Source organism: Taurulus bubalis (assembly GCF_910589615.1).
Source record: "Taurulus bubalis genome assembly, chromosome: 3".
NCBI lineage: Eukaryota > Metazoa > Chordata > Actinopteri > Perciformes > Cottidae > Taurulus > Taurulus bubalis.
The window spans coordinates 33,227,661-33,251,114 of record NC_136591.1 but is presented as its reverse complement, the minus strand read 5'-3'; the positions used below and the strand labels follow the sequence as shown (position 1 = coordinate 33,251,114).

Sequence of the window (23,454 nt, the reverse complement as noted above, 5' to 3'; positions counted from 1 at the left end):
AAACCCAATGTAACAAATAAATGTACTGAATTGTTGATTATTAAATAATAATCATACAACAGCAATTTGGTTAAAACAAATTAAATTAATTTAAAATTAAATTAAATAGGAATTAAAATTCATGTAATGTTTATGGTAAATAAACATAGAATTGAGTTAAATAGATCGGTCCCATTGTCACAGAGTACCGGCCCGATATCGGTGCATCCCTCATAAATACATGTTTTTTATGTAGTAGTGGTTGTTGTTTTTTTACAAAGAAAATTGCCATCGAACCAAAAGAAACTGTCATTCCAGCACTTTCACAGCTTTCCCTTTTCTTACATCAACCGGAGCAGCTGCTTCTAGAGTTGAAGCAGCTGAAGAATAATTCATGAGCAGAGACGTACAACCGAAGGGGCTTCTGCCACGAAACGTGACTGGATACAACTTTATTATGCCTTTTGCTTAAAAGCAACGGTTTCTGCTTCTAGATCCGTCAGTCACTGAATTCAAATCAGGTAAAAGCTGGTGTGATTTTCCTTTCCCCCGTGAAAATAATAACTACTTTCCAGACGGAGAAAAGAAGAGTGCAGTTCCCCCGTTGGTCCTAACGTACAGAAGATAATTGGAAAGGCTGGAACTAACGTCAGTTGAAACACCTTTATTACTCCCTTTCAAAAACACTCATAAATCGTATGGTAATAATAGTTTTGACACATAATCATCTTGTCAAAAATAAACTGGAGATTCCATTTCACAGGTAGAACAGTTCAGTCCTGACTGTATTCACGACGTGATGCTCGATGAGCTTGTGTGTGTCACACTGCATGTCGTGTACTGTGCAGCAACATGTAAGAATGTCATGTTGCAGCTGCAATAGACTGTTCCTAGTTGAACTGTTCATGATTGGTACTTCCGACCGTATTATTATTTGTGCGGGTTCTTTGTGTAACAGGTACTAAGATGGTACGAATGTGAAGGTGTGCTGAGAGTTTAAGCAGTCCCGTTACAGAAAGCTTCAGACTTGAGCCACTCGGGAAGTGCAACTTCAAATGCGTGGTCCTGTTGTTGTTGTTATTTTATATTATTGATATGTTTACACAAATTTGACTAGATTAATTGCTTTATTAACATAATTGCAAAAACAAAAGTCTACCTTGTTTTTTCCCCTGACCACCTGAACAAAGTAATCCATAAAATTCATATTTTCCCACCTTTAATCTTGGACATTACAGGCGTTTGGATTCGATGAGATGAAGAGAACAACTTTGCAGATGTTCTCCTTTGAAAAGATGAAACTGGTCACTGTCATGCACAGCTGGCCGATGTCTTTCAAGCAGTCATTTGAAGAGTTTGAACTTGCGCAGCAGCGGCTGGACCGTCTCCTTTGGACAGGGCTTCAGAGCCAAGCAGGTGGGGATGTTCTCTGGTTGTTCCACCCAAAGCTTGTGGGCCACACCGGCCTGTGTGAGACTGTCCGATAGACTGGAGAGGGCGGCCTCGTCTGCAGCCTGCAGAGAAAAGCAACCAGACGCATGGTGAGCCAGGATATTCAAGACCATTGGACATCCGATCGCCATTACTTCACATTACATTGCAGTGCTCCATGTGAGTAAATAAGGCTTGATATTTAAACCTCTGAAGGAAATAGTACATCTACTAATTTTCTTCATTCCAGTAATTGTTCAGTAAAATTATATTATGTTCCATTTGGCTGGGATGTTTAATCTTATAACATATTATACATTTTAATTTCATTATAATGATATCAACTATAAATAGGAACCGATATTTAATATTTGTATCTATTATTTAGTTGCTCTGACATTACAATTAGATAAGCGATTGAAGTATTGTGTGGAGAAATACCATTCAAGGAAATACCATACTCCATTCAAAATTCCATAATTTAATAATGTATGTCCTTATTAGCCCACAATAATACCAGCCAGAAGACCAACACATACCGTGATATATTCTTAAGGAGTCACTTAAATTCGGCACTCGTCTTATCGATCAGACAGAACCTTGTATCAGTAACATTGAGGACACATTATCTGTTATAAGTCAACTTAAACATTGTGAAGCAGGGTAGCTCGCGCAAACCGGTTAAAATGACAATTAACAGCATTTTAGTTCAGCCGAATACTACAACTAACCAGAATAAGGTGTAATGTGTTAAAACATATATTGTGATAAACCACATTAACGGTGCACTAACTAAAGTGAGGAGTATGTGAATGGAGGCTTACCCCCAGCACCACTTTGTGCATGGAGTCCAGCTCGGCGAGGTACCGCTGTGTGTCCGGGTCCCCGTAGTGGAGGTGGATGGCGGCGGTAGCGGCATGGCAGGCCTGCGTTATCACGGCCCCCAGGGGCCAGGACAGCTTGTGGACCAGGTCCGACCGGACCACGACATACTGGACCAAGCGGCTCGGAGACCCGGCTCCCGTGGCCGCCATTTTTGTTTAACCCTCAGCATGAACAGGAACCGATCCAGAGTCAATGTTTTGTTTATCTTCCGGTTCAGCTGATGTGTCGTTTATTATTAAAGGATATCAACACGTGACTGCCCTCTGCTGGTAGCTTTAAAAACCTCATGTTAAAAATAGAGGCTACAGTACAAACAGGCTCTTAATGTCGAGCAAAAGATCATTTTAACAAATGCATTGTGGTTTTATATTCTGCTCAAGCGTTTGGAAAATATAGGAAACACCTATTGTTCCAGCTTCCTATCTGTCCCCTCCCAAATGAAAATAGAGAAACAACAGTATATAAATAGGACATAAACAGCCTGTACTTACTTATTGGAGTGTTTTATACAGCTGGGTCTTCTCTCCTTTTCCTCCTCTGGTTCTTCTTCTTCATCCATGCTTCTCTTCTGGCTTTTTTTTGTTTTGTTCTGGGAGTCATCTTTCTTTTCAATAGCTGAGCCTCCCCTCCCCATTCTGACTGAAACACTGATGAATAAAAGATCCAATAACACAACATGCAACGATGAAAACATCATTTTGGGGATAATGCTCCCTCAACATCTCACCTCCTATATTGTATATTTTGATGGTTTCCTAGTTGCAAGAATATATCTTAAGCCTTAGAATAATAACAAAAGTGTGGAATAGCTAATTTTATATCAAACCTGTGGTAAAGACAATGCCATATGTATATATATATATATATATATATATATATATATATATATATATATATATATATATATATATATATAAGGACGTCTGAGAGAAACCCTATCACTGCAATCAACCCAGAGAGATTTACTCACTAAAATAATTTGTAAAAGGGGGACTTAGTGTACTGTATTATAGTATTAATACAATAATATAGTATTGTAGTATTATTATAACCCAGCCGGAAGAAGTATGGAAGTTTATTAGTGACAAAACTATTGAGCGAGCGCGAGATACATCTCTTGTTGAGCTGTGAGTTAATATTTGATTTAGAGGTGTAACGAGTAAATACTACAGAACAGTCCTTTCTGTAGTCCCAGGTGCTCTCGCTCACTTTCTCAGGTGCTCTGAGAAGTGTTGTGAAAGAAAGAATTGAAACCGACCACGCATTGAACATTTTAACCTGGTTCTGCACCAAATTTGCGGATAGAGCTCAAACTTGTTGTAGGTTAATGTTTAATGTTCAAGTTCTTTATTGTCATATGCACAACAGTTACAGTGGAGGATTCGTTGGCAATTCATTTTGTAGTTCTCAGACTCCCTCAAGTAATGCTCATACAGTTATGTATGAAAAGAAAATAACTAAAGTAAAAATATAATTCCAATCAAAGACATACAGTAAAGACAGGACTAGAGGAGGGGTTAAATAAAGGAATACAATATAATACTTTGACAAACAGGTGTACAATAACAGTAAAATGTATAAAATACATTAATACAAAATAAAAATATATGCAATATAGTTATTTTTGGTGAACTTCCATAATCTCGCATCTCTTAAAATCCCAAGAAAATAAATACAATGTAAACTGCAGATTCGTCCAAATAAATGACAAACGCACACAAGCAAATGTCACAATAATTATTTATTAAGCATACACATTATAATATAAATATAAAATATGCTATTTTTGTTTTTAAAATTGGTGAGACATCATTATATCTGTGTTGAGACAGACAACCATACAAACAGGTTTTTAATATTCTACCAAAATCTGCTATGCAGCTGTAATAAACTTGCCATGATGGTGACGTCCTAAAATCAGAGCCTGTACCCAAGGAGCATGTCAGAGAAGTGTAACTGATCTAGGATCAGGTCCCATGTAAATGTCACCATAAATGAGGAGGCAAGCTGATCTTCGATCAGCACTCCTAGTCTAAGATGCTGTATGCAGTGGGCCCACGTAGAGAGAGAGAGAGAGAGAGAGAGAGAGAGAGGAGAGAGAAGAGAGAGAGAGAGAGAGAGAGAGAGAGCACAATAACCTACCGTATATTTCTTTATATAGATATATTTCTTACTGTAGTCCAACAATGGCAATTAGCAGCATGATAATGCATCACTCGTTGATTTCCTAGTTCCGAGAAACCGCAAAATAAGTTAGGAAGTAAAGAAATTAAATAAACATCGAACATACTGATGATCATTGTCACTGTACTAAGAGAGAAACTCGTCCACAGTGAAACAATCAGAGATAATCAAACAATCAAATCAGATCAGAGTGATGACATTTGACGGTCGGGATTTAGGTTCAATTCGGCTTCACCTCGGTCAACAGCAGGAAGCGGAGAATCCATGACATCTCCACCAAGCAGAAGCCTTTCTCACACCATGGATCACAGCTTCAGTTGACGGAACCCAAAGTAAATTGATCCTCTACCCCACCCCCAAAAAAATCTCTCAATGACAATTAAAAAAACAAATAGTTTTTAACATTTTTTCTCTTTTTTTGTCTTTGTCGTTTTCTTTTTCTTTAAGTTTGGTTGACATGCTGAATCCTTGTGGTCAATCAGAAGGAGAAGTATTGAGCGAACCACTCCTGGCGCTGGGCGTCCGGGGAGTCGATGGCGGAGTCCTTCGTTTCAGGAGGGCTTCACGACGAGGGAGCGCAAAAAAAAAAAAAAAGAGTAAATCAAATTTACCACGACAAAGAAATAAAAATAAAAATGAAGATAGGAAAAGACAAGTCAGGGAAGAAGCCAGAGAATGATTCAGCAAAAACTTCACTGAATGGAACTAGTGTCAGAAAATCATTACTGGCTACACTTCTTTATAGACCTCATCTCCTTCTGTGATGGTTTTTGTGTGTCGCTCAATCACGTGAATTGAACACAGAACTGAACTTTGATTTAGCCTGGCACATACATACAGCAATACAACCATCAGATAACACTGATCTGGAGGTTTCAAGGTGGTTTGAATGAAGGTGCAATCCCATTGTCTGTCCACAAGGGGGCAGCAAAGCCATTGTCAGGATTTATTGCGCTACAGCCAAAGAGAGAAACACCTGCTGTGTCCCAATTCCATACTACATATTAATTGTATACATTATGCACTTATTTTTTGGAAATTATTATTATAAAAAACTGTTTTACTAATCAATAGCACATTTATTAATAATTAATTAATTAATTAATCATTAGTTAATAGTTCCGCCTTAACCAATTACAATGGCAAGATCCTGCTTTATCATTAATGTATTGAGTAATTATGCTATAATTAGGACTGGGAAAAGTGGAAAAAATGTAACTAATTAATCACATGATTTTTCTGAGATTAATCGCATTATGCGCCAAATTCAACAATGAAGTAAAAACTAGTGTATTGCGCGCTTTTATTTTAAAGTAATGTTATCAGAACAATATAGCAGTATATAAATCAAAAATATATTCTAGGGAAGAAAAAAAAGATGTATTTTTATTTTTTTTAATGCTTCTATATGACTGGTTATTCAATTAAATATTGCATTTATTTTCAGATGTTATAGACTATTTTATTCTAATGTAAAACAGCTTAATATCATGCTGAAGAAGAAACATTTGTCTTAACGTGCCCAGCCCTAACTATAATTATATAATATATGATGGCAACATTCACAAGGAACCTTTGATACTTTAGGTACATTTTCCTGATTATACTAACATACTTTTACTGAGGTAACATTTTCACAGCAAGACTTTTACTCACAACAGAGACAATTTCAAAGTGTTAGTACTTTTACTAAAGGATCTGAATACTTCCTCTTCCACTGCCATGGGCTTATAAGAGTACTTTAGCATGACAAAGTGTGCATCTGTGATATATTAACGCACAACCTCTCCCAGATCTCATGAACTATATTAAGTATTTTGTTCTTTACAGGAACATGTCAATCATTGCTGGTATCTGTAGCTACTTCCTGGCTCATGTCTTTGGGGGCGGGGCATGTTCCCCAAAGTTCAAACTAATTAGGCTGAGTGTCTGCATCTATTAAAACAAACACATATGGAGCGCATTCTGCTTTCTTAATTGGCTTTTTGTTAAACAAACAGTTCCATAACCCCGGGGTAAGAATAAAGTTTTGGGAGGGGGTGTCATTTTTTTATTTGTTGTTGTTGTTTCTTAAGCTTGAAAGTCAATTACTTCCCAGAAGGCTTCCCTTGTATTTGTGCAGCATGATACCTCATGTTTATACTGTGCATGGTCACAAGTCAGACTCAAAGGATTCTGTTTTAAGCCCATCAAATATTAATTGTAAATTCACATTTGCATACAGCAAATACCTATTAAAAATTATGACGAAGCAATAGTGAAATCTTCCCCCATGATCATTGTCTGCCGCCAACTTCACGTTGTCAGAGACAACCAGAAGTGGTTAAAAGGTCAGAGCAAGGTAAAATAAAACCTCATTGATCGTGAGGGAGAGTTGGGTCGTGACAAAATGTTTAGAGTGTTCACAAAAAAATATATTAAAGGTACAAACAAGTGCATAAAATATCAAGATGTTTATAGTAAAAAAGTAATAATTACAAGACTATGAAGACAACAATTAGGATTACACATGAGGAAGAGCATACATGTTTGTTATCTGCTGTGTGTGGGCATTTGAGCTGTATTAAAAAATTATATTCATCAAACAAATATGATTTTTTTGGGGATATCATTATAGGTAGCCAGGCAATGGAAAAAGAGAAGGGGAACGAATTAAATTGCAAGCTGGGATGTTTTGATATTGAATTGGGTCACACGGGGAAGGAAATGTGATGGAGAGGACATGAACAGAGATTGGCAGAGGATGAGATGGTGAATCAGGGAGGAAGAAGCAATAAGATGAGAGGGATGATTACTATCATCACACATGTCTGTCTGCCACAACAGAAAAAAATAGCTATTTTTGTATCATCCTGACCAATCCTCTCCAAATAAAGCCCATGGATTGCCATATGATTTGCAATAACAGTGCAGCATTAAAATTCCAACTGAAAAGCGTGATTTTTTTCTGCCACAGGATTCCCATCTGCTCTGTAAATCACATGACCTACTTCAGACACACAAAAAAAGGGAAATTTAGGGTTTTGCAGTAATTGGGTATCTATCGGCGTAGATGGAGACCTGGTTTGGATACAGCCAATCAAATGTTGCGCAAAGCAGTGGGATCAGCGTCCTGTCACAGGCAGAGGTCACAGACAGAGGTCACGCTGAGCCACCCAACAACCCAAGTTAGCTCAACGAGCCACCAGGCGTGCCGACTGGATGGCTCGCTGGCTGCTCGAGCTGCGGCACGTCAGTTCACACCACGTCGGCTGGTTAGACGCCTAACGACACAGCTGTCGGCTAAGTTTGTCTCTCGGGTCCCGCCGTGTCCCGCCTGCTGTCAATCAAACACGAACACGCCCCCCCCTTACAGCTGGCTGAGATAAAAAAAACTCAGATGTTTCCCCAAAGGCTCTTTTCTTGCTTTTAATAATACAAACCAAATATTTGAAAAAGCACGTTGACACTATGTTCCACTAAACATGTTTCAGTTGGATTTTAAAGCTGACTTTTAAATTAAGATTTCTCCATAGGCTTTCTACCACTTAATATATTTATACTAGAGTTTAAATGGAGCACAAAACGAACACTCGACTGGGGATACCAGCAGGAGCACAAGTGATGACTGCAGGGACCATGTTCGTATAAACCACACTGACCACAATATAAGGGAAATACACAGTGCTGGGACAGTCTGCATACAAGTATTTCCTCCCCACATCTAGCTATAATGATGTCCTCATTAATCCTAATAGACTAAGTGTGGGATAAATTGAGCTTTACATGCAGCGTTTGGATATTTGTGTATGTCCCAGGACAAAAAACTAAACAGCAACATGGATTTTCTGCACATGACATCTATGTGTTTCCCACCTTTACTGCTAAAGCACCAGTTCTTCTAAATACTAATTGTACAGTTGTTTGGATCACTGTTCAGCAGAGGTGTGCACTCCAGTCACATGACTTGAGACTTGGACTTGAGCCTTTGGATTTGAAAATACTTGATATCTCCACTGTTGCTATTTAGCATTGAGAAACAACTGGAATATTCCTATTTGGATTCACGTTAAAGTCCCCTTAGAGGAGGTTTGTTGTCTCATAAAAGTCTCTCCAAGCTATAAATATGTAAAGGACCCGACGATTTAAAGAGGTCAGATTTACAAATTGGCGCCCTATGTCGGGTGGAGAGATCAACGGCAAATGTTTGTCAAGAACAAAGAGTGAGGAGGGCGCGGAGAGACGAATCGTTTAATGGAGTCTGAAAACAATTCAAAGCAGATCTATTATATCTGACCTCATACTGTCATCTCTTGGCTCTGTTGTTTGTGTGTGTGTGTGTGTGTGTGTGTGTGTGTGTGTGTGTGTGTGTGCTCCTGCTTTCCCATAATAACAGGTTTGTCCCAAAGCTTTTGCAAAGCAGCCACCACATCTCATTCTGTACATGAACAGCAGCTAAAACATGCAGCAAGATAGATTGGAAAAAGCCAAAACATGCTCTCTCACACACACACGCACACACACACACACACACACACACACACACACACACACACACACGCTGTAAACCTAAATAAATACCAGCGCTTTAAAAACACATTTCAGGGCATGCGATGCACATACTACATATGTATGTATCCATGTGAGAAGCATGTTACATAATTCTTCATCGTATGAGTTCACACAACAACGACCAGACCAGAGAGTTGAGAAGTGAAGCTGTTTTCAAAAATAAAACACCACCACACACAGAGGGGGTCCACGATGGCAGAAGACAATACCTACTTCATTATGAACTTGCGTAGCAAAATAGTTTTATTCACTCTGTACAAAATCCCATCCCGAGTTGAGGAGAAAAAAAAAGTGCATGCTGAAATTTAAATGAAGATGAGAGGATGAAGAATCGCAAAATAACACAATACTCAACAAAAAGCCACAACAGATACTAACAGCAGGTTTCCTAACTTCCCGAACCAAAAAACAAACAAAAAAGAAACCTGTTGGCATGCACACATTAAACATGTTCAGACTGACGGACAACGTGGAAAGGACGAAAAATAAAAACATGCCCCTTTTGCATTCCAAGGCCATTCTTTGAAGCTTCGGTCGGGACTCCTGTGCTTATGTCCTTTCTAAACATTCATCCCTTTTATCAAAAAGTCTTGTGACGCTGCCGACGTCTCTCCGTGTAAATGCGCTGCAGGAAAATGCAGCTTGCTTTAATCGCAATCATCCAATCATAGCTTCGAGTAAATAGGATACGTAACGTGGCGTAATGCTCCATACGTTAAACATTTTTGGAAGCTGGTCTTTTTTTTTTACCCTTAAAAAAAATAGTAAAAGTGTAAAGAACGCATTACATTGTGTGTTTATCTGTTCTACCGTGGGATGCAACTGTTAGCATGCTAACTAGCTTACTAACTACGGTAGCGTAATCAAGTCCCTGTCGATGCTGACTTATTTTGATATACGTCCATATTCATTTTAAGCCAAATACAGTCTGATCATCAGCGACAGTCAGTCAAGGAGCTGGCGATTAGCGAAAGGTTAAAAACATTAGAGCACTTTGAAAGCTTCTGTTTTACACCCTGCAGCTCGTGATGACAATGATTTCATGCTCCTTATGGTTTATGAAAAAGCTTGACTTGGCAGGAAAGGATGGAAATGTAAAACACCAGTTATTGTCCCACTGTTTCTTTTCAGCAGTCCTGGTGGGGTTTTCTTAGGCTTTAAAGTACAGCTTCTACATTCAAGGTTCGACTCAGGCTGTGAGTCGACTCATGAAAAGTGCTTTAACCACTTTAAACAGCAGGGTTTCCCAATTAAACTGCGGCCTGTGATTGGATGATTGATGCGTGGATTGACCAGCTGCTGCCCGTCGGGGCTGAAAAGGTCTCACCTCATGAATTTCTTGGGTTCGGTGGGAGGGGTCGGCGGGGGAAGAGGTTTGTTGGAGTTGAGTTCAAGGTGGTGGAGGGGGGAGTTGGGGAGGGGCTCTAGGCGGCTGGGCTGGGCTGGGGGCGGGGGTGGGGCTAGTGGGGGCTGCCCACTTCCTGAACCTGCCACGCCCACGCCCATACCTGCTGCCTCCAGAGCCCTGACATTAGGAGAGCTGCTGAATCTGCTGGCTGCTGTTTTCTCATTCTTTTTCTTTTGCTACACAGACAAAAAAAAGAAAAGGAGGGGGCACGGGAGTCAAAAAAGGGAGCAACAGGGAAGTTGGAAAGGAAATACGAGGAAAAGATAAGAAGAAATGGAGGGGAAATGGAGTACAGGGAGAGCCCTGGAGGTCGAAACAGTCCATCCAGTGAAAGAGACAGGAAAAGAGCAGCGTGCTAATTCGATCCTACTTAAAGGTTGATCGAAAGCAGAGTGAATGGATCAATCTGAAGACCGGCATCGCTCGGTCTTAAAAGCAGCATTCGCTCTGAGCAGAATGGAAGTTCAGATGAGGAGAGATGTGTCGAAGCAGAAAACATCTCACACTAACAAATGGCTTGGAAAGCAAAGGAGAGCTGGAGGAAAGAAAGTCAGGGAGAACAATCGAATCGGGTGGAAAAAACGGTAAACACACAACATACACATATACAGATATATGTGGGGGGGGAAAAAATACATGTGACAGGAACGAAAATACTGGAAGTTATAGAAAACCCGAGACATGGTGTCAACAGTTATATACTGATCATGCGGTGGGGACCATTCAACAATGAGATACGGTGTTCTCCAGGAGCACTGGGAGCGGTAAAAGCCCTGAAAACATATTGTTCTCATTATGAGCAATGGGATCCTGCATGAATACACAATTTGGGTAATTAAACTTCAAGAGATTCACTTCCACTTAACTTCAAAAAAGTCCAGTGTTATATTTTGGCGGTGCATTGACTTTTTAGATTCTGTTTCTGAACTGCGACACCTTAGTTTAATTGCTGTAAAGAAATGAGACCTTGGGAGGCTCGACTGTTGGCCTCCTTTTCATACCTGCGGTGCTGAAAAAAAACACAAAATAAACACCACATTTCCTATTAATCCCTTTGCTTGCTGTCCTCTTTCACCGTCCTTGGCGTCCTTTGTTTGCGCCGGAAAGAAATAAACTTGTTAAAATTGATTTTCACCCTTTTACCATCTGCCGATTGTCGTACACGTCCACTGTAACACCATAATTGCATCTTTTGCTGTAAAACAACTTTCCTTCGTGTTGTTGTGGCATAAAACCCCTCAGGTAAAGCCCGACAGTCGCCTCAAAATGGTCTCATTTGTTACAGCGCTTCGAATACTGCTTGTAAATGACTACGGTTGTCACAATGCATAAGCACCGATTGTCCTTCTGAGCGATCGGCACTGATGGATATGAAATGAGATGGAGTGGATATCATCTTTGCCATGTGCTGAGATAAAGCAGGTTTGTGAGAGGGTCCCTGTGTGTATGTGTGTGTGTGTGTGTGTGTGTGTGTGTGTGTGTGTGGGGGGTGTGTGTTACAGGACAGCAGGGCCTACCTTAATGAGCGGGTTGATGACTCCTACGTTAGGACTGGCGTTGAACACTTTGTTGAAGTTGGTCTCCCTGTTGACCAGCTCCAGCTGGTAGAACTTCTTATCGTCCTGCAGAAGAAAAAAAAAAGACCACGTTAGCCGATGGGAAAACTTTGGGGGCGAGGAGTCGTGTACATGAAGTCTGTCAAAAGCTAAATCTGAAAGCTACAAATAAGCAGGAGTTGGAGGACTCCCCTCGTCGCGCGACCTCGTCAGCTGTTACCTACCACCAGTTTCTTGACGAGAGATTCCCTCTCAGACACCATGTCCTTCAGCTCAGCGATGACCTGCAGATCCTCGTGACGACTCTCCCTGTTCCTGAACTTGTCCTCGGTTCCCTCCAGCCTGTGAGACACAAGCAGAAATGTTCTGCACCAGAGACCCACTGACACACGTCCAATGTAAATACAGTCGCAGTGGTGGAACGCGACCAAGTACATTTACTTTAGGTAGTGTCGTTCAGTACAAGTTGGAGGGGTTTGTGCTTCAGGGAACTTAACTGTATACTTGTACTATGACTGCAACTCAGAGGCAATTTTTACTACTGCACTATATTTATCTGGCGGCTTTACTTTTCATATTTAAATTTTTTCATTCCCCTTACTGTCTGCCCGGTGGAATATGTAACAAAATAAAATAAGAAAAAAGGTTGGCTTCAAATTTGAATGTTTGTAATAAACGTAAAGATGAAGTGTGCCTTTTGTGTATTGAGAAAATTCTCCAGCTTCCTAAGCTAAATACACTCTTTGAAAAGCCCCTTGGATCAGCTGGAATTTGCATCGTCACACAGCTGAAAACAGGGCTGCTTCTCTGGACTCGTGAGAAGTTGACTTTTTAAGAGACGAACATTTGATGATAATTAAACTAGCCAACTGTGTATAAAGGACCTGAAACATCGACAGCAGTACAATGTAACATAAACATGAATGCAGCAGGAATATCAATAAAACATAATATTTAATAGTAAAACACTAACATGGAACATTTCACACAATGAGGACTTCTACTGGTCATACTTTTAGTATATTTCGCTAATTACGCGCGTATACTTTTACTGCAGTAAGATTTTGAATACAGGACTTTTTACTTAGTGGAGTATTTTCCCAGTGTGGAGTGTGTGTGTGTGTGTGTGGAGTGTGTGTGTGTGTGTGTGTGTGTGTGTGTGTGTGTGTGTGTGTGTGTGTGTGTGTGTGTGTGTTGATTCAAGATGGAACCATTTACGAGTTCAGGGAATAAAAGGCATGCACTACAGGGAGTAAAAAGATGAGGGAACAGGCTTTACTTTTTCATTAGCTTTTGATCAATAAAGCAGTAATTGTCTTCCCTTTCCGGCCATCTTCTCCTCTCATTACAAAAACCATTAAAGGGGTTTGTACGCTCAAGTGGAAAAAAAGAAGCAAACAAAAAAAACTGTTTCTCCGGAGGTTGTTTTTGTTCTGTGAGTTATGAGAACTTTCAAAAAGAGTTATTTTTTTATAATGGGTTTTTGTTATTTTCTTACCGGCTCGTCAGAGAAATCATCACTTGGGTAAAACCTCAGACTCATTTCATCTTTGTGACATTTTCCCAAACGCAACAAATGCTAAAGAACGGCCATCGGCTGGTTCTTGAAGCGACCAACAATCATAGGTGACACTGTTGGCTGGAAAATGACTCATTTATCTGAAATAAAAGGCATTTGGAAGCCTCCATTTTGTCGACAGCTGCACGTAGAGTTTAACTTATGCACTTTGAAACGTTTCCTCCGGTTTTAGAAACTTGCCTTTTAAATGTTACCAATATTCAAGCTATGATGTAAGTCAGTAGTTGCCAATTTCTTTATATCACATCCTTGCTTCAGCCGTATCATTGGTTACATGAAGTGTTTCCCAGAGTGTGTACTGAGCACTATACCTGTTCGTAATTATATCAAAATCATTTATAGTTGTGGTAAAAATGCAATGGACAACCTGGAGGATGCTAAAAATACAATAACAATTGAACAAGCTACATCTGAACATCTGAAGCTCAGCGAGTTTCAGTAAAACACAAAACATTGGAAAATGAAGCATGAAACTGAGCTGTTTCCCTGCATGTTCAGCTCTGTACCTATTTCTGGTTTTACCAATTCCTTATGTGACAGTGAGCTAAACAGCCTTCCACCTCCCACACTGTCACAGCCCACGCCGCTTGAGGGGCGTCTCTGTGACATTTACGCCGCAGCGTGAAGTCACACTTTCGTTAAAGGTCGAGCATCGTGGCAGCTTGTCTTCCTGATAAACTGCGGTCTGCGAGAGGAACGTCCGGCGCTGTACAGGAGCAGCCGCTGCTCACTGGTACTGATGCGTACTGATCTGCACTTTTCATCAGATATGCCGTCTGCTGCTGTGCTGGTCCGTGTCTGTGCTACTCTGATAGCCTCATTCATCGCGTTGCTCCTGTTCTGTCTTACAGAGGAGTCTCAGGGGGTCCGAGACCCCTGAATTGACAGTTAAGGCCAAATGAAAGCCTCAACAGAGGAAATGTCGGGAAAAACCTTTAAAAAAAATAATGCATCCACTTGCAATTGTCACTAAAAACGACAGACCACTGTACGCTAAAACAACCAGACACAAGAAGAGTCTCTCCCCTGCTGGCCGTCACTCTGATGAACACTGAACATCAGTCATGGTGTCAGGAACCATCCATGTACAATGACCCTGAACACCCGCACCTGGTGGTTGTCCTTGTTTCAGCTGCGTGTCTAAGGCTCGTTGTTATTAGTGTGTGGAGTGGGTTTCTCTCCACACCAGAACACTGTTAGTGCCTGTAAGTGATGTGCTCCTGAAGTTTCGATGGAATTGTCCTTCACAGTGACTTTGGCCATGAATCTGACAGCACGATCTTTTTGCCAACTCCTCTGAGATAAATAATATCTTTTCTAGTTCATGAGTTCATGATCGGATCCAAATATTTTATATGTTATTTAACACCGGCTGGTTGAACGGTATTTCCTCTGGGCAGGAGCACACCGAGGCCAAATGTTTGGTGTCCAGCTATTTTACGCCTGACGGCCGCAGCATCAGCAACCCTTCACTGGGCAGGAAGACCTCTGTCTCACCCAGCTGGAGTATCAGGGAGACCGGTGTCACACATAGCATTTGTCATATTTTGGGGTATTTTTGTCTATGAGCACATGAAGAGAATATTCCCAGGGTTTGGACAGATGCACCTGCTGTTGCTCGGCTTATATGCAAGCCATCAAACCGATTTCCGTCAAAAGAAGCTGCAGGGTGGGAGAAATCCACATCTATCCACTGCATGGTTAACAGGCACTCCAGCTTGAGAAAGTCAGTCATAAAGCTGAACCAAGACGTGGTTTTTCTGGGAGTAGTATATTTTTTGGTGAAGGTGGTGTCTGTGATAAGATGACGATTTGGAGTCTCCACTGCTCTGGACTTTAATAAAACCCCAAACTGACATGACTGATGGTCAAGAGGAAGCGTTGAAATTAAAGCGTTATCTTCGCTACCTTCTGGCTGTGTCATTTCCCCTCATCGCCGCTGCTGCAGTTAACTTGAGCAAACTCACTGTACTGCATGTTATATTTAATAATTCTCCAGGACCTAATTGTAAAGACACTTTCAGTGGTTAGACAGAAACCTAATCACGACTTAAAGTGACTTAAAAAAAACATACATTTTGTGTGAAGATGTTCCCTTTGATTAAGTGACTTATCTGATAAGTGTGATAATGCCTCAGAGGTGTACGGATATAATCAATAATGGACCATAAAGGATGAGCAACTGTCCCCTGCTAGGTCATTTGTTTGCTGGTAATAGAAAACACATTATGCAAGATCACTTAATTAAGGGACTGATTATCATAGAAACTAAAGGCAAAAAAAAAGAAAGACGATTAGCAAATAGAGGACAGAAATATAAGATAATGCTTTAAAAACCATAATGTACGGTCTGTATAAAGACTGTGAAGGCAGCACAGTCTTATCTCCACATGCCAGAGACAGCGGCATCCTTTAACAGGGCTGTGTGATTTGTGCGGTGGGACATTAAGATTCATACTTTGCCAACACTGCTCCGTCACTTTCTTTGTCATGATGAATTTCAGCTCTTGGACTTTGCTGTCTGCTACATTTGAGAAGAAATAAGTCTTCTAAGTGTTGGCATGGAGAGAGTCTTTTCTCATCTAACTGGTTTATGTACCATGGAAGCAGAAGCATTGTTTCAACAGTTACCTGCACTTTATTATACTTTACGCACTGATTTCAGAACTGTCATTAAACTGTTGACTGTAATTATGTTCCAGGTGTCCGGATGCATGATTTGACACCATTGCTGATGTGACGTGACTACTAACTGCATCTTTAAATGTAACACACGGACATGCTTTCTAACTCCCACAGAATCAATAAGGCACAGACGTAGGACAAAATATTGAAATATTCATGAAATGGAGCATTCTCAGCGGGTGTTTAGGGAGAAGGATTTGTAGTGAGGGACGATACTGTCGTCAGCACGGTGATTAATTAGGAGGGAAAGGACAAGGCTTGTGGTTAAGACAGATCTATGTTTTAGTTAATTAGACAGGAGACGGTGGGTTATCTCTGAGGACGGCCATAGAAATGCCTCATCTGTGGGTAAAGTGAAGAAACAGCCAGAAAAAACAAACAAACTGCTGACTGTTGAAGTAAATGTGTCCCAGATAACTGGTCAAAACAACACAGAAAGTAGACTATGCCACTACATGTTTCGCCTGTAAACTTAATCACTGTGTAGAAGACTGTAACTTGATGATGGTGCAACATGAGAAGTTAAGTGATCAACACAGTTATTGGGATTCAAGACCAAATTTCATGGCAATCCATCCAATATCTGTCAAGACATTTCACCCAGAACCTTTAAGGTCAATGGTCTCATGGTGGCGCTAGATTCAAAATCAGGGGATCATCAAAGTTTCATCCTCAGGAGACCATGAATGTTTGTAAAGAATTTCGTGGCAATCTTTCCAATAGTTGTTGACATTATTCAGTCTGGACAAAAGTGGTGGACTGACCAACCAACCGACTGGCCACCTCTCAGAATCATGAGAAAAAGATGGAAAATGCTCAACATGGTCGAGAAATCACCCAAGTCCTTGAGACCGTAATCATAAAGCCCACACATTTTAAAAATATCACCGCATCCATCTCCAATGTAACTCCATCCTCTGATAAAGACGATGAAATAAGGTTGAACTGTCTGTAAAAAGCTAGTTAGTGGACCTTAAGTTGCGTTGTCAAAAAGTAAATTAGTAAGTATTAGCTTGACTAAAAAGTCAAACTTGGCATCAATTTATATTTTCATCTCTGCCAGGCGATTATGTAATTGGCCCTGTGTGTGCGTGAGTGTGTGTGTGTCTGTCCACGGCTAATCTGCTGGCCCTCTCATGGCTGCAGTGATTCACACCTTTTCTTATTTCCACGATGGATTATAAATTACTCTACTCCTCTCTCGATTTGCATGCCTTGGAAGGACAATGCATGATTGTATGTCTGTATGTATGTATGCATGTATAACTATCGCTTAGCAATTGACAAACTGAACTGAGGGCTGGCTACAAAGGAGCTTGTATTCTCATTTCGGTAACAGGGGAGCTAGCTGACGATGCTAATGCGCCTAACGGAGCGGCGAACACAACTCAATATACAGCAGGACGGACAGTTCCTGTTCACAGAAAGCTTTAAACAGTCAACACGAAGCTTAAACAATGGGACCGGTGCAGACAGCTGCGTAGATTAAGATGAGAGATCTGTTGAGTGAGCTGAGAACATGCCTGATTCGCTTTGAGACAATTGTGGTTTGTATTCATTCGTTGCAGACGCACCTGGCATAAATCTGCACTCTTCTGAGCGCACTCTCCTCGTTAAGTTGTTCATTTAGAATGAGGTGTGCTGCATACATCGAGGGTTTCGGGACCTTTCCTGTCGAATTTTGTGGATTTTTTTTTTGTTTACATTTGCATTTTTAGGTCTCTACTCTTTATACTCTTTACTCTTATTGAATCAGCATCTGTCCAATTGTCCTTGCATTGTACGTCCAGCCCTCTTAATCAACAGATCTTGTGCATTACTGTGTGGCATTTTCACTGTAGACGTAATAACGGCCAACAAACATGCTCTCTTTAGATGCACATCCTCTTTAGTCCAGCGGGTGGCGCTTTGCTCTCAGCAGACACAAACTAAAAAGGAGGTCAGCTCTGTTAGCTCACTGCACGTCTCCTGACACACACACACACACACACACACACACACACACACAAAGCCTGCTTTATCTCACATAAAGCACATGAGTTTTCCATATGGCTTTTTCTTTCTTTATCTCACTCAGTTTTGTATCTGTTGTCTCCTGTCTCTCTCAGAAACTGTACAGCTTTCTCTTGACGTTTGGTTCATTTCCCTCACGACTTGACATCCTCCACTGCCCACCGGCAAAGTGTACCTTTCAACTCCCTTCTTTTTTCTTCTTCCTCCATCCATTGTCTGCTGCGACTCGTTGTCTTCACCTGCAGTCATCCACGTCACATCTCATACACACTCTTCTTCAACATGCTGCACCCCCACAGCTTTCTCTTGTACTCTTTCACTCTATCGATACACTGCAGCATGTGTTCCACTCGTTCCTACATCCTCACTGCATGTCATCAATAATATAAATTCCCCGCTTCATATTCGGTAAAAGAGAAAGAAAAGCCACCGCTACTCACTGAGCTAAATGTCCTTGATCTTTATTTCATGTGTATAGAAGTCATCTTTGATCCCTGGAAGGTCTACACCTGAGGATATTTGATGTGTATCTAAGGAAACCATTAACATCCAACATTTATTCCATTACTCAAGTGATGAGGTTTAAAGGAGAGCTTGTTATGCCACAGTTGTGTGTATGGAGCTAATCAGACACGCAAACTAGTCCAATCAACAACGCAGAACACTGGAGCTGATTCGGTCAGAGGTGGGTCCATTTATTTACATGTTTTTAGCTTTTTTGAGGTTTTTTGGTGTTCTATATGCATCCAAATCCAAACATTCAAACTCTGTATGTATTTTTTGCCGTCAAAATGCTTTTTTACCAAGCCCCCCTAAAAATAAAATGTTCTCAAGTGACCCGTCGCGCGTCTCTGCCTGATGACATAGCCACATATATAATACAGTAACTTAAGACGGTGGTCGACGCGGAGGAGCAGGCAGGAGTAACGGCACGGAAGCAATGTTCTGTGGTGGACGCCGTTTATTCGGATACGAAGATCCCACAATAACACAAACTAACTAACCGGTAGAGACGGCGGTAGACCAGCAAGTCCCATGTTGGGACGCTGTGAAGAGGGATGATGGGATGCTATAACGCCTTCAGTACATGGCTTCCTGACAGCTGCTTCGAAATGGAATTTGGGGAGACATAATTGAACAGTTAAATGAATTTGTTTTGTTATGGAGTTGGGTGACACAGTTGGCTGACCTCAGGATTGTGGCAACAACACTGGCAATAGCCGCAATTCAATTTGGTGCATTTTTCTCAAGCAAGTTTTTTATTTTATGGTGAATGATTTAGGTCAAGAAACTGACTCATATTACATTATTTTACTCACAAAATGAAAGCTTTTCATTTATAAATCGGGTATAAAGTTGGAGCCTGAAAAACACATACTTGTCAGACAAGTGTAGTAAGAATTTAAAAATAAATAAATAATCAAACTGCAGAACCGCGTTTGAGAGTGCACATAAAGGCCCATCACGCCACAGGAATATGGATTCAGGAGCACGAGGCGCGGAACGTATGCATCCGCGTTCCTTCTTTCTTCAACCTTTGATTTCATGGAGACACTTTTATATTTTGGGGTTTTTCTTTGTTCTGCAAATGGAAACACATTGTTTCCAGAAGACTGCGGCTCAGGTACAGATTGAGGGGCGCAGTGATAAATCTCTCTCGGTGCTGCCTTTCATGGCGAGCCAGTTTCGCCGCGCACCGTCGGGCTTGCCGCAGCTGTTTATAACGTATGACACGAGCGTCATGATTAGCCGGGAAGAATTTAATTCATCACAGCCGCCGCCTCCGATTTCGACTGCACTTCACCTGACGCATGCACAAAAAACAAACCAGATAGTCTGCATGGTTGCGTTCGGCTCTTGTGTGTTTACTTATGCCCTAATTTCTACATGCAGTGTTTGTGTAGGTTATCGCGTGGACAAAAAAGAAAAAGCACTGTCCCACATTTGATCATCTGCTCGACTGGAAGATAAAAAGAGTTAAGAGGCAGATGTGAATGCATCATGTGTTATTCTCCCTAGAGAAAACCTGTCTGTTGCTTTAAGCTTCCATTTGGTACCTGACAACACTCAATTACATTATAAAGGACGAATGGGTTGACCTGTGCACACAGCAATCATGAATTAAGAAGTGCTGAAGTGCTGCACAGCGGTCTGAAGACCACACAAGCACACAAGCGTGTTTACAGTGTGTACATACAGTATCTGAAGGGCGGAGATCTTGTCCTTGAGCACTTCCTGTGCTTTGTTGAAGTCCGACAGCATGTTCTGTGTCTCTCTGCTGTGGAAGGCGTTCATTTCGGAGAGCTCTCTCTCGTGCCTCTTCGTCAACTCTTGTTCATGAGCCCTGAAGGAAAGGGAAGAGTAGAGGGTGGAGTTAAGTGTCACTCAGTATCACTTAGCTTTTTAATGTTGTAGCTGGTCTAGGTGGACCAGAGGTTATCTGTTCGTTCACTGGACAGCAATGCATCATGTTTAATGCGCTTGTTTTACAGGTTTATGAAATGATATCTTTATCGGTCGATGAATGTAGCTGTATGACAATTTCCTTGAGTGAATTATAGAGTAGCATCAAATGCAAATAATAAACTGTCGTGTCACGAACTAAGCATCCTTCCTTTTCATGCAGCTGTTTGAATGAAGCCACACCAGTAACAGTCACAATTCAAGCGTTAAACCAGAGTAAAGCATGTTAAAACTCCCTTGGTGGCTCAGGGAAAAATTTTTTTTTAAAATGAGTGACATTTCCCTTTAAGACTTAATCAGGACCTGCAGCCTATCCTCTCTGCGTCCGTCTCTCACAGGAGAAACAGACATAATGGATTGTTCTACAGAGAAAACGTTGGTGAGATTAGAAAAGGGAGATAGATGCACAGAAGGAATTCCTAGAACCTAAACGGCATGAAAACTCACTACCAATGTAATTATAATCGAAGTACGACTTTTTGGAGTCTGCACAAAATCACAGCAGAGCACTATAAGATAATATGAAAAAGTATGGTCTGCCACTTACTGATGATGTACAACACATTGTGAAACATAACGCACAGAACGTGTGTACTCAATTCTCCAGCTTATCACAAATGTTCAGTTTGCACATGTACAGGGTTTTGCTCAGAGAGGAAAGGAGCTAAAGAACGAGGAGGAGGATGGGAAATGGGAATAAAAGACGATAATAATTAAATGAGCATGAAAAAAAGAGGCTGATGAAAGGGATGTGAGGGATGAAGGAGGATGTCTGTCTGCCTCTCACTCTGACTGGGCCAACTCTCCCCGAGGGCCGCACATCTTATCTCTCCCTGCTCCCTCTTTATTTATTTATTTATCAGCCTATTTTTATCCCTGTGACCAGGATTCAGATGGGGAGTTACGTAACAGAGGGAGAAATGTGCGGCGCATGGGCCTGCCAGCAGAGAGAGAGAGAGAAAGAGAGAGAGAGAGAGAGAGAGAGAGAGAACGCATATACATGAAGACCTGCAACGCATGAAGTAACCATTGAGAAGGAAGCACCATGGGAGCAGTCATCAAACAAACACATGTGTAGAAAAGTCTTCACAACACACACACACACACACCTATGATTGACTCTAATGAGTAGCCGGGCCACATTAGCCATACGGCACTTTAAAAGATTCATAACATGCTGCAGGGAACAACATGATTATAGATTCCACTTTGCTTTTACCCTAACTAACCTTCACACTAATCAATAGCTCCTGACACCGGTCGGGAGACAGAGGGAGAAAGAAAGAGAGAGAGAGCGAGAGAAAGAGAGAGAGCGAGATAGAAAGAGAGAGGCTGATTTGCCTCGTCGAGCTTTTCTTTCTCTCTTTCATCTCGCTGTGCTTTCATGAGGACTGGAGCAGAGTACGGTTGCAGAAACTATTATCATGCGAAAGTCCAATGCAGCAATCTGATTACGGGAAGAAAAAGAGTAGAGTGTGGGCATTGCTGTGTGATTTTGAAAAACGCTCTCCTGAAATGTCAATGATAACGTGTTATTAATGTTCTTCATGTTGGTACGGATTCACCAAAAAATAATCATTCAGCCTTTTGGGGAATAGTCTAATTCACTTTTTTTCTCGAGAGCGAGATGAGAAGATGGATACCACTCTCTCGTTGAAATATGGAGCTGGAGCCAGGCGGCGATTAGCTTAGCTTAGCATAAAGACTGAAAGGAGGGGGAAACCGCTCGCATGGCTCCGTCCACAGTTTGAGAGTTACGGATGTAACTCGGTTCTATGAATCCTGGATGACCGCCAGGAAGGATGAAATAAAACACACAAGATCCAAACTGTGAGCTTCACGGTGTGTTCGGACAGAAAGCGTAGCAAGTTGTTACCTCGCGTCATTCGTTAGAATTTGACTGCTGGAGCGTTTGTGCAGCGGTGTGTTGATTTGCCCCAAGCAGCTGACAGCTGGAAGCTCGCTAGCGACTCACCAGGAACTCCAGTTTTGTTCTGTTACTTCCCTCCAGTCTCATTCAATTCTTCTCTTATCTCTCCAAGAATATGAACCAGATTCACAAAGCCACTCGATTACACGTACATTTGATTTGCGCTTCATCTTGTCAATCCATTGACGTTGTTTGCCACCTCTAAAAGTGGTATAACACCTCTAAAATTTGCCTGCGGCTCACAATTAGAGGTGTTGGTAAGTGGCTTTTTAAAACTTCAGACACAGAAAAGCCAGAACTTCCAGTCTTTATAGACGCTAGGGTTTAAGCTAACACCTCTGAGCTCCAGCTCTGTACTTGAGGTACAACCACAAGAGTGGTATCAATCTTCTCATCTAACTTTTGGACCGAGAGCAAATGCAAGTATTTCCCAGAATTATGGAGTTTTTCAGAAATAAAATCTACTTTAAACTCAAAAAATTAATTCTATAAAAAGATACTAGCGGCCAGCCAATAGTGGATTTTTAAAGGTTGATATAGTAAAAGTAGTTTGGAGCAGGAAAAAGCAGAAAGCCAGTTAATTGGCCGATCTTGTATTGTAGACTAGAAACTGATACATTCTACATTTAAATATGTAATTCAAACTCAACATAAACGACTAATTGGTCGATCTCTTAAAAAGGACATCATACAAATTGACTAGTGATCAGCACCAAGTACTAATGGAGCTAGAACCTAAAAACACCGCCATTTCATTTCATACATGCTGAAAATAGGGAACTCAAGACCA

The 23,454-nt window shown here is 41.1% G+C and overlaps 2 protein-coding genes across 2 annotated transcripts in view; both read right to left on the bottom strand.

Moving 5' to 3' along the window:
* Positions 1-516: 516 nt before the first annotated feature.
* On the bottom strand, positions 517-2,444 carry ptrhd1 (peptidyl-tRNA hydrolase domain containing 1; the record flags this gene model as incomplete). The annotated part of the gene is made up of 2 exons (XM_079214761.1): positions 517-1,493; positions 2,235-2,444. The coding sequence occupies 2 exons, from the start codon at positions 2,442-2,444 to the stop codon at positions 1,323-1,325; spliced, it is 381 nt and encodes a 126-aa protein (XP_079070887.1). The 3' UTR covers positions 517-1,322.
* Positions 2,445-4,957: 2,513 nt separating this feature from the next.
* The window catches only part of fam184ab (family with sequence similarity 184 member Ab), a gene marked incomplete at both ends in the record, with an annotated part of 118,777 nt that continues 100,280 nt past the window's right edge, over positions 4,958-23,454 (bottom strand). The window contains 5 exons of the mRNA XM_079215965.1: positions 4,958-5,039; positions 10,358-10,614; positions 11,956-12,060; positions 12,219-12,336; positions 20,469-20,615. Coding sequence (XP_079072091.1) covers positions 4,958-5,039; positions 10,358-10,614; positions 11,956-12,060; positions 12,219-12,336; positions 20,469-20,615 — 709 coding nt within the window. The remainder of the gene's footprint in view (positions 5,040-10,357; positions 10,615-11,955; positions 12,061-12,218; positions 12,337-20,468; positions 20,616-23,454) is intronic.